The sequence below is a fragment of the Agrilus planipennis genome, unplaced genomic scaffold (genome assembly GCF_000699045.2).
Source record: "Agrilus planipennis isolate EAB-ADULT unplaced genomic scaffold, Apla_2.0 scaffold210, whole genome shotgun sequence".
Taxonomy (NCBI): domain Eukaryota; kingdom Metazoa; phylum Arthropoda; class Insecta; order Coleoptera; family Buprestidae; genus Agrilus; species Agrilus planipennis.
This window is the reverse complement of record NW_020442439.1, coordinates 1-14,968: the sequence shown is the minus strand read 5'-3', so window position 1 is coordinate 14,968 and position 14,968 is coordinate 1. Positions and strand designations below refer to the sequence as shown.

The 14,968-nt window shown below is 36.2% G+C and overlaps 2 protein-coding genes across 4 annotated transcripts in view; one reads left to right on the top strand and one right to left on the bottom strand.

Moving 5' to 3' along the window:
* LOC108743426 (DNA-dependent protein kinase catalytic subunit-like) overlaps positions 1 to 11,628 on the bottom strand; it is a 63,503-nt gene extending 51,875 nt beyond the window's left edge. The window contains exons 1-4 of the mRNA XM_025980333.1: positions 11,539 to 11,628; positions 11,345 to 11,490; positions 10,600 to 11,280; positions 6,155 to 6,280 (exon numbers count right to left, since the gene is read on the bottom strand). Of these exons, the coding sequence (XP_025836118.1) occupies positions 6,155 to 6,280; positions 10,600 to 11,280; positions 11,345 to 11,480 (943 nt within the window). The 5' untranslated portion in view covers positions 11,481 to 11,490; positions 11,539 to 11,628. The remainder of the gene's footprint in view (positions 1 to 6,154; positions 6,281 to 10,599; positions 11,281 to 11,344; positions 11,491 to 11,538) is intronic.
* Positions 11,629 to 12,721: 1,093 nt separating this feature from the next.
* On the top strand, positions 12,722 to 14,399 carry LOC108743427 (serine--tRNA ligase, mitochondrial). Of its 3 annotated transcripts, none has more exons than XM_025980328.1 (3): positions 12,722 to 13,519; positions 13,583 to 13,770; positions 13,890 to 14,399. In XM_025980328.1, the coding sequence occupies exons 1-3, from the start codon at positions 12,917 to 12,919 to the stop codon at positions 14,377 to 14,379; spliced, it is 1,281 nt and encodes a 426-aa protein (XP_025836113.1). In that variant the 5' UTR covers positions 12,722 to 12,916; the 3' UTR covers positions 14,380 to 14,399. The 3 variants fall into 3 exon arrangements, with proteins under 3 accessions (XP_025836113.1, XP_018334497.1, XP_025836114.1); XM_018478995.2 differs by having other exon boundaries at positions 13,433 to 13,523; XM_025980329.1 differs by having other exon boundaries at positions 13,464 to 13,523; positions 13,574 to 13,770.
* The last annotated feature ends 569 nt before the right edge of the window (positions 14,400 to 14,968 follow it).

The following is a 14,968-nucleotide window of genomic DNA, read 5'->3' as shown; positions in this document are numbered from 1 at the left end:
GTTCTCTGTTCTCCTATTCTTTCTAATACCTCTCCATTTCTAACCTTCTTATCCTCATCATTCGCCTATAACACCACATTTCGAACGCTTCTAACTTTTTCTTTTTCGCCGCGACCAAAGTAAACCAAAAATACTGGTATGCAAGGGAAGAAAACGTAGGGCGAGAGCGAATATAAAGACAGGAGACGAAATTTTTAAAAAGCGAATTCCAAATCGCTTTAACGTGCTGTAGTCATCTGTTGCTGGACGTAAATTGTTCATTTATATGAAAAATTTGGTTTTTGCATAATTATTTCGCTTCTTGACTACACACAAAACGAAATGTGTGCTGGGACACATAGTAGAAGATTGTTAATATACTTGTCCAATTTGAAAACTTGCCTGTAAAACTCAAGTAAAAACTTTGTCCGGTTTTCAAATTGGACAAGTACATTAAGAATTTGCCCGTGAAACTTGAAGTAAAAATTTTGTTGCGATTCGTTTTTCCACTTGTCCGTTGAAGTTTCACTTCTACTATGTGTCCCAGCATACATTTCGTTTTCACAAGTTTATTGCAAATTATGATTTGGTTTTTACACTGACCGCAAATAGAGGCAATGATGCCCAGCCACATGGAGAGCAGAGGTAAGAAAATAACAGCTGAGCACAGCACACGCCGCTGGGACTCTAGCGGACTCCCCGCTCGCCGCGCGGCTGCGCATTATATCCATCTAATGCAGTCGTTGCCCTCTCTGCGCTGCCGCCAACCTTTCTCTCCTTCCGCCGCTGCCACCTTTCACCACGCGATATACCTTTTACCCCCTTCACTTAGAAATTCGAAAAATATTGTTGAAGGTGTATGTATGAAACATGGAAGGTGAGCACGGCAGAAAATAAAAGGATAGAAGCCCTCCAAATGTGGTGTTACAGGCGAATGATGAGGATACCGTGGATAGAGAAGGTTAGAAAGAATAAAAGAACAGACTCCATGGAACTCAATAAGAAATAGGCAAGATAGGTTGGTGTTGGTAAGACACCTTCTCAGGAATGAAGGTCTAGTCAGAGAAATATTAGAGACATAAACAGGAGTTAGGAAGAGTAGAGGTAGACTTAGTTTAGATTACTGTTCACAAATAGTTAAGGATGTGGGATGTTCTAGTTTTAGGAAAATGCGAAGATTAGCGCAGGATAGGAAAGAGTGGAGGTGCGTATCCAACCAGTCTTCGGACTAACACCTTATGATGAGGAATATTAAAAAGATTTAAAGGTCATCCACGATTTACTATTTAATAATTGTACATTAAAAAAAATAGGACTTACAACAAATCAGGTTGTAAATCATCCTGTGGTTCTGTAACACATGGTAGTAACTCAATTATTTGCCCGATGAATTCCAAAGATTGAACGGTATTCCAAGACTGATCAGTGATTGTAAACAAGTCGATTATCAATAAGTATAACTTTTCATTACCATGTCCAATTATTCGTGGAACGTCGGTTAGAGTCATTAATTTACTTATAAAGTCTAAAGCCTTCTTTTTAGAAGCCGAATCGACGTTGAAAAAAGTAGACATGGTGTCTACACTCTCCACCATTTTTGTTATAATTGTTTTCACAATACTCCTTTCCTTACAATATTTTTTAACGTAGGGTATTATTTCCGTGTTAAAATAGTAGATATCTTCAGGTGGATTTTTACACAATATTTCCATAAAATATGAGAAGTTCTGAACGATAACTTTCGACAGAGTATCTTTGAATGTTCTAAAGAACAAAACTCCTTTTTTGGACTTCGTATTAGTACCTTCATAGGTCACCATCTCTTCGGAGACGATACACTTTATAACTAAATGAATTTCATTTTTATTATTCTCAAGTGCCAGTTGTAATTTCATGTCGTAAAATTCGTTTACTGGCTTGATTAACTTGATGAAAATTGGACTGGGACTTGTCTTGACTATTTTGGCAAATAAGTCAGGAATTGTTCGCGAAAAAAGATCACCTAAATTCATTTCTTTAGCAAAATTTGTTTTCTGTAACAACAGCATCCCTTTTAAGGCTAATCTTTGCTGATACGGTACTGACACAGCCTTTAAATCCACTTCATCTTTTAATGTTTGTATTATGTATTCACGAAGCGTATTTTGAATATTTTCTTTCCCAGTGTTTGGTGTTAAATTTGCATTTAGTAAATTTAATAACGTCACCACTTCGTTGCCAAATTCGTCAGCTTTCGTCATTTCTATTCCCAGCACATACGGCATAAACACACAATTTTTGATAAAGTTCCATGTTGATGGTTGCTTCCAAATGTCAATACATTCAATATGATATTTCTTGGATAGAATCGAACTAAACAACGCTACCAGTTTATTGATAATTTGGGATTTCAATGTTTTAAATGTCTGCTTATCAGCGGATGTGACCGTACAATTTTCCTTGAAATTTTCAAGTGTTTTTTCCTGTACATTTGATAAGAAAAACCCAACACTTTCTAAGAACTCTTTGTTTTCAAAAGCGGTTTTTGGGGATAATATGTCATTGTCGATAATAAACTTGTACCCATCGATTGCACACAAGAAGTAGCACATCCATTTGAATATATCGTTCTCAAAACTTTCTGGGCTGAGTGACCGTAAATGATAAGTCTTTAGAATCCAGTTTGAGTCGTCAATAAATTTATTGCAGAATTCTTTCAAATTTCTACAATCTTTTACTTTTGGTGCAATTTTGCAAAACAAATCCATACACTTTTGTCTGCAGTGAGGTGATAATGATCCAGTTTGGGTTAAACTCCAAATTGCCACGTCCTTGAGGGTGTCTCCACCAAAACTGCTCGGGACTATACGATCAGGATTTGAGGAGTTGAAACGATCTGATTTTTCTACTAGACCACGTTTAACATGATCCAAAGCGGAGAATGCTTGCTGTAATAGGCTGTCCTCTAATGAGATGGTTTTGTTCATTAAAGAAAGATTCGTGACTAAAGAATCTAGGATTTCGAACCAATAAATATTAAATATCTCGGAATTTTCACGAAGTTCAGTATAAGTACTGTTAAAGAGGAGAACGGCGCCGGTTCTTTTAAACAAATCGGGATGTCGACTAAAGGTCTTTATTTTACAGATCCAGAATTCGATTCCCATTGATCTTTGGTCTTTTGATTGGCGTTTCGTCCAAGCTAAATACTCCCTAACGCAAATTCCGGCGAAATCTCTCAGAGACGAATTCGAGGTATTAGTAATGGCTTCCTGAAATTAAACAGTTTCTATTGTCATAAGCACAAATAATTCTGTTTAAATAGAGTAAGAAAAAAATATTAAGTTTAAAATTCCTTAAAATATGGAGCAAACGTTGTCCGCTTTCAGTTACAACAAAGACTTAGTTCCAAAGAAATATCGCATTTATAGAAAAGACAGTTTACTAATGAATTGAAGTTGAACATTTTTTCGGACAATCTTCGATTGATTTATTTACTGCGATCATTAAGATCATCAGTCTTGGCTTATTAAGTTAATTGATGATTGTTGTTACTCTATCTGGTAAAGACTTCTCGCTGAGGCAGAGTCACCAAGAAAGAAAACTTCCTTTTCGCCGAACTTGCACTTTGGTCTGTTTGGTAGCGTACCATATCAGTTTAATCGCGTGACACTGTTTGTAAATATTGTTCGTACTTGCACACATACTGTATATTGAAGCGAGTACGCGTGTGTTTGTGTGCGATAGGGCACACGTGTGCGTGAATGGCTTATCGATTCGCCGACTAACCGCGTACGCCTTTCTTCATGTGCGCCGTATTTGTAAATGTGTGTGTCGTACTTGCGTTCTGGGAAATCAGTTAAACAGTTCAAAGAAAAAATGAATTATTCGGATGTTTCGAGAATGTTTCCGAAAGTAAACAAAAGAGTATTTAAAGGAAGAGAGGATCGCCGAGAGGAGGAGAAATAAATAAATTGACCGTTGCAGTTGAATCCAGAAATAAATTGACAGTGTTAATAATTAGTGTAAATAAATAGTTTTTGTCGTTATNGGTAGGGCGAAAGGCCCTCTTCAGCCTCCTTCCAGAAACAGTGGGAATGGGTGGGTGGTGGTTCGGGTGAGAAAGATGCGACGGACGAAATGAAGACAGAAGGGAATGCATTCTGGGATGGATGCGAGTACCAATGCATCAGTTGAAGAACAAACGGTTCGAAAATTTGCCTTACAACTCCGTCCACGTCACAAGCCAATTGAAGTAAAGGAACAAATATCTTTTTTAATACGAGATTTATATCATTTAAATCTTCATCGCTTGCAGCTTTACCTAAAAGTTTGATACTAAACGTCGGAAAAACTCTTTTTATCACACACAATACTCACTGACTCCGAGTAAATTCAGAACTATTGCATGAAGCAGTTCACAAGCTGTGACCCTACTTTTTCTATTACTAGAATGAAGGGCAATATTCAGTACGTGAGGCACGAATTTCTCAAGACCTATATCGATATCGGCGTCTTCAAAAGGTAGCGTCACCTTTAGATGACAGTTTTTACCCCAAACCACAGGCTCAAGTGTGTTCTTAGAACTTACAAATTTGTAACAGATATTCGTATCAAGTTTTCCCAAGAAAACCATAATTTTGTACTGAAGTTCTAACAATTCTGATTCACTTTCAATAAACACTTTACGTTTCATTACAGCTCTTTCGGTTTTTCTCGTCTTAAACTTGGTAGAGTCTACAATTAAGTTCTTTTCATTCAACGAATGACTTTCAAGATATGAATCTAATTCAGGGACTATTTCTTCTAAGAACGGTTTAAAGTCGTTAATGGGGAGAAGTATGAACCATTCTTCCAATGTATCAATTGCTAAATGAGCTAGTTTCAAATAACTCCTTCCTACATTGAAAAGTGACGTGAATGCTGGGACTGCTTGTGGTAAAATGTTCTTAACCATAGCTTCAGGAATGCTCATCAAGAGTTCGAGACATGATATCAAAAGGTCTTCCTTTAAATGGCTTACTTTTTGCAAAATGTCTTGGATGAAACTGTAAATCGATTCGTAAGTAGATCGTACATACTCGTACTTTTCGATTCGTGCTTTGGTGAAGTATCTCAAAGATGTGCTCAATTTTAAACAGGCTGTGAGCAATTTATAGAAGCCGCTACACAAAGGATAGTGCTGGGACTTTTTGATGACGTTATCAACGAATGCAGGGATCCATTTTCTGAACATTGCAGGATCCTGTTTATTAACCAATATAAAAATGTCTCTGTAAAGGTCAGCAATGTTCACAAAGATGATAATGTCAGCAACTTTGACAGGTTCAAAAATAGTTTCCAGATCGGTCGCTGTCGTTATCATATCTTCATTTTTCTTTACTACAGTTCCTAGGTCGAGTTTATTGATTAGAACCAACAAATTTCGTATCAGCTCATCGAAAATTTCTCGTTTGAGGACTTTCGTCTCTTCTGCGTCTAAATATCGTTGTCTGAGGTTCAGTAAGCCGTTCCACAATTGCATATAAGACTTGTAAGTGATGATGTTTATATTGTCTTTAACTACTTCTGCATCAGCTTCGATTTCATGTGAACAAGTCCATAAAATACCTTGATATAGGACAACTTGTAGATAATTGCAAAGCATTTTTTTATTATTCACATTTAGATTGCATATTAAAGAAACAATTGCGTCAACTACTACAAAACGATGGTGAGAAGGAATTTTAGGGAACATCTGAATCATAAAAATCGACGACTTGTATATTACAGACATTTGTGAGTCGGTTAAGTCTTTAAGCAGACTGACCATGGAACCGATCGAAAATATGTAGTCGGGAAGAAACTCTAAGTTGATGGGAGTATCGGGTGTTTCTTGGATAAAAAACTGTTCTTCCATCTTCTGTGACATGAGGGCCAGAATGCCGTCGAATTTTTCTCGTAAATGGATATAAATTGCTCTTGCAAAGTAGCCCACACCTCGTATACTTAAATGTACTACATAAGTCTCGTCCTGATTAGACAGTTTTTTAAGGCAAGGGTTTACAAGAAACTAGAAACATCAAAATTATATTTAGTCAAAGCACATTAAAAATTATTGATTATTATGTATATACCTTGGCAACTTCGCCACCATTATTAGATTCACATGCAACCTTTCCCATTTCATTGTAAAATTCTAAAAGAACGTTAAAACCAGCTTTCTTATTCTCTCCTGTTTCTGACTGCAGCCAGTGCATAAAATATTTGTACCACTCCTTATAACGAACATAAATTTCTTTGGCAAAAAGATTCATGTGCATTTTCAAAAGATTTAAAGCGGCTAAAAATAAATAAATGCAATTAAATGAACACTAATGAACGAAAAACTTTTATTTTTTAATTAATATATTGTCATGTAATGAAACTTTCCTCACAATTAATAAATTTATTTATTTATTCTCTAATTGACACATTATTAAATATCTAATTAATTTTTATTTCACTACTATAATATCACACACTATGTCGCTTCTTCGATTTGTATCGGCTCGTCGCGTCGTTAAAATTCGAACTAACTCCTCCGAAAAACTTCTTTTGGGTATTTCATTCCCACCAGCCAGTAATGCTGGTGGGCGGGCAGTCCCTTCGAACTATGCCGGAAGGTAGGGCGAAAGGCCCTCTTCAGCCTCCTTTCAGAAACCGTGGGAATGGGTGGGTGGTGGTTCGGGTGAGAAAGATGCGACGGACGAAATGAAGACAGAAGGGAATGAAAGATTATTTGTGGAATATTACTGCCCCAGCATTTGCCTAAGTGATCCCAGGAAACCACAGAAAAATTTGGACCAAAGCAGACGGACCCAAAATCGAACCGGCGTCCTTCCGAATGCTAAGCAATGGTCTAAACCTCTAGGCCATGCCGCTCGGTAACTCCTCCGATCTCGCGGTAACCATTTATAGGTACTGGAATCGTTCTAGAAAGATCCAGAGTGTGAAATCTAGTCTGATCTGTTCTTCTTTCTTACTGTCTATGTTGGTTTGCCTACACGTGGCAGTATGATGGATTGTTTACTCGGGACACTCCACTCCCAAAATTGATCATCCCGATAAGTGTCGTCGCCTCTGTAAGGAGTACGCTGATTAAAATGGGCGACCTACATTTTTGAGCAGGATCCATGCACAACGTCGTCAACGGTGTATGAATCAAACATCCCTTCCGTCTTGACGGATTATAAACCTACCCGCATTGTCACCCCCATTAAACTCAGCAGAGTTGGCTCGTCGATCGTATCTGGTTTTCATATGGTCACTTTTAAATCGCAGCTTCGTACAAACATAATTATGGATGGCTTGTAGTCGTTCTTATAATTTGCGCACATATTCATTTGTAGACACTACAGAATTTTCAGGGGGACTAAACATCTCGTCCGCAGTTTGGCAGTCGTTGACGAAACTTCTTAAGTAGGTCTCCAAAGTAGCGTTAAATCGTTCAAAAATTCCAAAAGACTGCAGATGTAAGGGCGTAGTCATCGTTTTTGTAGTGGTCGGTAGCTCAGTGATTTTTTTGAATAAAGCCGAAAGTTCCTTTCTTGGTCAGAATTTGCTGCATAAGTCTTCTACATCGCTTCTATTTCGCAGTCCATAAAATCGCTTGTTTAACTTCCCTAGTAGTACTTGGAGTTTCTTTCTGGTTTCATCTGGACTCACCCAGTCTTTTCAAGACGCCGTGAACCAGGGTAAGGGAAGTCCACTGGGCCCAATAACCTTTCATTGTCTAGCTTGAGTGGCTCATATCTGCCCACGATAGTCTTGAGGTTCCAACTTGTTTCCATCTCATTTTTGGGTCAATTGCTTCGTCTTTCCGCAGGTCGTTATCTACCCGGGATCCCTCAGGCTAAACGGTGATTAGATTAGTAGATTAGAACAAATCGATGCCAGTTATTCCTTCTTCTCCGTAGAAGAATAAGATTTACAGGTTTCGACGTAAACTCTCCAGGGTACTACCTCTGTGTTATCGTGTTGCCTGGGTGATACTCGATATCGAACTCATTTATCTAAAGTAGTTGCAGCCATCGTGTAATTTGTTCTTCTGGGCTTCTAAATTGCAGTAGTCACTTCAGCAAGGCATGATACGTTCTCAAGTGGAATTTCCATCCAAATAGATACTTGTGTAAATGTTCGAGAGTTTCAACTATAGCCACTAGCTCTCGACGGGCGACACAATAATTTCATTCTTGTTTCGAGAGTGTTTTACTAAAGTTCCTGCTGACTTTTTTCTTTCCCTCATGTACTTGGGAAAATACACCACCAAGTTCCACATTAGTAGCGTCAGCATCAACGTTGAAGGGTTCTCTGAACTGTGGGTAGATTGGGGCTCCAGAGAGCATAATATTCAAATTGTCAAATGTTTTTGGCTTTCAGGTGTCAATTGGAATGAAACTCCATCTGCTGTAAGTCTGTGTAGTGGTCTGGCTATATCCTACAGTCCCAAACTTCTAAGTTCATAACGATCTTTTGTTATGACCAAATCGGTCATAATACCATCTGGTGTTATGACAGCCTAGGTATTTCACTTCTCTTCTAAACAGGGTGCATTACTTGGGACTTAGCTTCAAGTTTGCAGTTGCCAGTTTCTTGAAGGCATCAGTCACGTTTCGGATGTGCTCGTGGAAGATTCTTCCTAGTATGATCATGTCGTTTAAGTAAACCAAATAGATTTTCCAGTTTAGTCCTTGTAAAACAGTGTACTTAATGTACAATCCAAAAGGTATGACATTGAACTGCCGTAGACTATTTCCAGTTGTAAAAGCAGTCTTCTCCAATTAGACTGTCTATTGTGTCGTCGGTTCGAGGTAATGGGTATCTGTCCTTCTGCCCTATATATTCCAGCTTCTTGCAGTCCACACAAAATCTTGTGGAACCATCTTTCTTGCGTAGCAGCACTATATAAGAGGCCCAAGAACTTTGAAATGGCTCGATGACCCCTTGTTCGTGCTTACTGAAGGTTACTGACGTACTTCTTGATTCATCCAAGGAACTCTTCCAGATGGTGGCTTGATGGGCTTTACTGTTCTAGTGTTAATGAGGTGGTACGTTAAGTTGCTCTTATTGAAGTTTTGATCTAGGACGAAGACGTGTCGAGAACGGCTAAGTTCTTCTAATTGCTTGACTTGGTATTAGTTGAGATGGTTACTTGTAACTGATGGAAACTTCCAGAAAATTCGATTTCTTCTCTCTTCGAGATTTTTCCAACGATATATGATTTGTTGGGTTTTTTTCGCGATCTCTAGAATGGAATTCTTCAAACTTTCTGCTCCTTCAGTAATCCTCTTCAATCCCACTCCTGACACGAAATGTCTCGTAATTAAACACGTTTCTTGCTATTACAATATTTGTTTAATTATTTACTCTCTAATTAACACCACTATTTTATTTATTCATTTCTATTTCAATACTATAATATCGCATGTTAGGTCGCTTCTTCGCTCTTGTTTTTACACTTTGTATCAGCTCGTTGCATCAGTAAAACTAGAACTAACTCCTCCGATCTCGCGGCAACCATTTATAGGCGCTGGAATGGTTCTAGAAAGATCCAGAGTGTGACATTTAAAACAACTGGTCTTCTTTGTTACCGTTTTCGTTTATTGGAACGTGATAAATCGTGTTATTAGATGTATGAAATAAAAACTGGCCAAGCAATGACAACATTTATTTACCTGCCGTATGAACAACTATTTATAATTAAAGTGCGAATCAACAAAGAACACAACATAAATGAGAATAATTTAAACAAAATGAAATGAATTAATAAACAAAAGAAAAATCACAAAATTAACTTATTTTTTAATCGCTATCTGAACACGACCCAAACAATTCCTGTAGAAGACGTCGAATCTTCGGGGGGCGAGGTTTCCGCTGGGGTTTTGGATTTGTTGGCGAGAGCGACGAAGGACGAGCGGTGATCGGTGGTAGTTACTTCGTTGGTACGGGGTCATCAGGGACATTTCACTGAGACGTGTGACATCGAGTGGACGGTGGTATAGTTGTCTGGTTGCGTCACCTGTAGGCGAAGCAGCTCGTCCAGCTCGTAGTACTGGCTCAAGTCAAGCGTAACTCAGACAAGGTGACAGTGAAGGTTGAATAGCTTCGCAGCTAGGTTTGGTAGCTTTGCCACTAAGTTTGGTAGCTTCGCAACCATATTTGGTAGCTTTGCAGCTAAGTTTGGTAGCTATTTAGCTAGTTCATTTGGTATCTTTTCACCTAGTTGGCAGTGAGGTAGCTTCGCAGCTGTGTTTAGTGACTTTGCAGCTAAGTTGGGTAGCTTTGAAGGTAGATTTAGTAGTTTTGCAGCTAACTTTGGTAGCATTTGGTAGGTTTTCAGCTAGTTGACAGTGAGGAAGCTTTGCAGCTTAGTGTATCTATAGTGTCACTGGATAGAAGAGATTTGTATGACATTTGTAACAACCGTAGCGGTCATCGCTGATCCGCGTATGATCTGTCCGTAGATCAGACGATGATTTGGTATTAATATTTTGGGTTACCTACACGTGACAATATGGTGGGTTGCCTCCATGAGACAATAAATTGAAGGGCTCTTTTTCATTTTTTTAGAGTTTGGAATGATGCATTTTTTATTAAATCATAAAAACAGTGAATAATTACCTCTGAATGCAACTTTTATTTTAGCATTAGTAGATTTGACTAATGATTCTAGGCAATCTAACAATTTCTGTTTCCTTTCTGGGATAATTTCTGTACTACAACTTTCCAAAGCTTTTGATAATCCAACCATACAACCCTCTGTTGCTTTTAAAGTGGCAGTCTTTTGATTTTCACATGCATACAATTCATATTCAATGTTTTTTATTAGTTTTTCAAAAAAACTGTTACAATCAAACACATTATTAAAATGTTTCATAATGGTACCCAAAACAATGGCTATCTGGGACTCCACTAAAATATAAACACAAAAGAATACATAGAAGACAATTGGAATATTACTTATACCTTTTGAGGTTCTTTTTAATTCAAAGCTTTTACATAAATCATTGTACAATTCAATAACAACATCATGATTAATCAAATGCTGTTCAATTATACATTCTATTATTATTAAAGCAGAAAATTTGTCATCTGATCTTGCATTAGAAGTAATAATTTTCTGACACACTGTCACCACATCAACTGCATTTTTCTTGATTCTCTGACCCATGGTATTTATTATTATAGATAAAAGTTTTAAGGAATGTACGAGAGCAGGGCGAAATTGTTCAATGCATATAACATTTTCTATGAATTTTAATAGACCATCACTTTTGTTGAAGATATTAACTAAATGGAAATCTAAATAAAAATAAAATTGGTGTTACATAAGGTAAGGCAGTGTAATAAAAGATAATGAGCACACCAATAACAGTTAAGGGAAGTTGTCCATCTGAAAACTGTTTTAATACATGCCCAATTAAATCTGCAGCAAACATGTATTTCTTTTGTTTTACACATATCGCCAAATTGTTTCCAAAGTTTTGTACGTCTTCATCCATTTCTATTTACCTACATAAAATGGTTTAATACTGTTTTTGTTGATGAATTACTTCTTACCAAGAAATAATACTCTTCATATGAACTTCAAATCGCCGTAAACAAATAATCAAACAAACATAACCAAAAAATTGTACAAAACAGCTGACAGCTGTAAAATAATTAAAAAAAATCACTCACAGAAGTAAATTGAGGAGATAAGTAATGATTTGAGTTGCCTTCTATTAATTCACTTCAAATAAATTGTATAATGTCATTAGTTAGCGAATACTACATATTTCAAATTAATATAAAGTTTTAAACATATTTTGGTAATTTTTTACATTAGTTGACATTGGAATTGAGACATGAAGTTTAGTCAGGTAGGTAGTACTGACCAAGTAGAATCGTGTAGTAGCATTAATTCCGTGCGGAAACCAATGTAGCTTGAGATACAGGCTCCTAAAGTTATTTAATCGGAGGAAATTTCGATTGGTACGGCCCTGGCTGCAGCCCTTCGTCAGCTGTTCTCGCCAAAAATGCATTGATGACGTCATTGTTTAGTTAGGTAGATGTATGACAGACTCGAGTTTGTTTAATGCCCCTGCCCGCCGAAGGCGGGCTGATACATTAGAATAATGTTAGGAAGATATGTTTTAGGACAAACGATGTTTGGCGGGAACAGCTGACGGAAGGCTGAAGCCAGGACCGTACCTACCGGTATTTCCTCCGATTAAGAAAACTTTAAGGGCCTGTATCTCACTCACATTCATTTTTAAACAAATAATAAACAAAATTCTAGTAAATACTACTACACGACTTCACTTGGTGAGTACTACCTACCTGACTAAACTTCATATCTCAATTCCAATGTCAACTAATGTAAAAAATTACCCATATTTTTAGTTAATTATAGAAAGGGGTATAACAGTTAAACAATTTCAAAGAATATTTTTGGTGCTAAAATAGCAACGTTAGAATAATTTTCGCCTCTTCACCTCGCAAAGATTGTTTAAAAAAAGTAACTGCAAAATATAACTTTAGATTTAGAAATGAAATTTTAAGTTTGAAATTATAATTTTAGGTTAAACTGGATAATAAATTTTGGAGCAAAATTGTTGTAAACGATGCCATATTGAGAATAGCAATAATGGCATCAATTTGACATCAACGCAGTGGCTAGTATATTTCAGAACGAATCAACAGTATGGCCTCGATTCATGACGTCATCAGCACTGACCAGTATACTGGGTTATATTTCGGAATGCACCCTATAAATATATCTTTCTGGGATTATCTATCAATAAGGACATTTACATAACTATAGATAAAAGATATTAATCGAATCTATGGGTGTAATTTTTGGCCTCATCACTTCTATGGACGTAACCTATGGGCATAACCTAGCGAAGTTTTTTTAATAACCATCATTAAGAATTTAAAAAACTTAGACAATATAATGAATTTAATTAAAAAAATAAGTGCAAATGGAAAGCAAACCATCAAACGACACTTTTATACTCCAAAGTTGAATAAATATCCTGATTTAGATTTCGATTATTTGTGCAGTGCAAGTAATTGTGAAGAGATTTTAAATAACATCACTAGAAGAAAAGGTGTTGGTGATATACATTCAGTGCAAAAATTTAAGAAACAACTTGAAAATAGTAAAAATGCTACTGATCACGATAAACTGAAGCAACTGTTATACACTGAAGCTTTGAAAATCCCAAATAGAACTCACCCTGACGTTTTAAAATATACAACTGACATTAATATTGTACGATTTATAAACCAGAAAAAGAACTTCGACTTTCATCCACAAGAATTCCATGAAATATCAAAAAAATTAAACCTAGTTCGTACTGACCAATTAGGAAATTTGTCAGGAAACAGAAGTTACTATGTTCTTGGTGAAATGGCAGAATTAGAACAAGCACTAATCAATTACACAGTCAATAAGTTATTTGAAAAAGGTTTTCAACTTATGTCTGTTCCAGATATACTTCATAGGAATATCATTGAAAATTGTGGCATGAATACAAAAGGAGAGCGTAACCAAGTAGGTAATAATAAATGCATCATGTTTATTCTATTTTTTTATTGACTATTTCAGTTTTTGTAGGTTTATTTACTGGACCAGAAACTTTATGGACCCGATTTTTGTTTAGCAGGGACATCTGAAATGTCTTTAGCAGGATTTTTAATGAATAAAACCTTTTCTAGAAGAGAATTACCAACAAAATTAGCAGCAGTAAGTCGATGCTACCGAGCTGAAACCTCAAGCACTTCAGAAGAAAGAGGCATTTATAGGTGAGTTATGTATATTAATTAGTAACAGGAGATGATTAATTCTTGATTACCATAAATTATACTTAAAAATGAAATAATTAAAAAAAGGATTGAGTAACACTTTTTTTTTTCTTTAATAGGGTTCACGAGTTTACAAAAGTTGAAATGTTTGTCATTTCAACGCCTGAATCGTCAGAAGATCATTTAGAAGAATTAATTACAATTGAGCAAGATTTATTTGGAGATATGGGTCTTTACTTGAGGGTTTTAGACATGCCTCCGCATGAACTGGGGGCTCCAGCATACAGGAAATACGATATTGAAGCGTGGTTACCTGGACGAAAAATTTTTGGAGAAATTTCAAGTTGTAGCAATTGCACTGACTACCAATCAAGGAGGTTGAATATCAAATATTCAAGCGATAACGACCTTCGTTATGTACACACTTTAAATGGAACAGCATGTGCTATACCAAGGATGCTCATTGCCCTCACCGAGACTTACCAGACTGAGAAGGGTTCAATTGAGGTACCAAACGTCTTACAAAAATATATGAACAATAAAATGGCTATTGGAAGACAGAAAACGATTCCAGAACTCAAATTAGTAAAAAATAAAAAAGAGAAGTAGTTTATATTTTATTAATTGTATGTAAGATATGTTTGTTTTTATTTTTTCTTAGTTATCCTTTTATGTATTTAAACTTTAAAATTTATGGGTAATCACTGAGTGATTGAATAAATTTAACTTATTACATTAAGGAACTAATTTATTAAAAAAAAAGGAATTAGAAAAAGTTTAAATTAAATTTAAATTGATTTATAAAAGTTTTAAACACATATTTTAAATTATAAATAACTTAGATAAAGCTCAAGAAAATGGTAAATCCGTTTGTTTAATATGAATTAGGTACACTTATCATGAGAATAGGTAAACAAAATACAATTAATACTAGTATTAGTACTAGTACCGTCCGAAATGCGACTAATCGCACTCCTTTATTTTGTATTAGTTAAAAAAAGAAGGTATCGCATCGATCGGGAATTGAACCAGGACTTCCTATGTGGCAAGCGGTCAATTATTAAATCTACAAACTACCACGAATGACGCGGTAAATGTAAAGGTACGACGGTAACCGTGTGAATCTGACGCACGATATACATAATCCACTGTTCAAACTTTATCAATAAATTGTGCGTCGTTTGCGGGATTAAAATAC

Excerpts from the sequence above, each read along its gene's own strand:
- LOC108743427 (XM_025980328.1), top strand. The coding sequence starts at position 12,917 with ATGAATTTAATTAAAAAAATAAGTGCAAATGGAAAGCAAACCATCAAA. Across the intron at positions 13,520-13,582 it reads CAAAAGGAGAGCGTAACCAA|GTTTATTTACTGGACCAGAA; the intron begins GTAGGTAATAAT and ends CAGTTTTTGTAG. Across the intron at positions 13,771-13,889 it reads GAAGAAAGAGGCATTTATAG|GGTTCACGAGTTTACAAAAG; the intron begins GTGAGTTATGTA and ends TTTCTTTAATAG.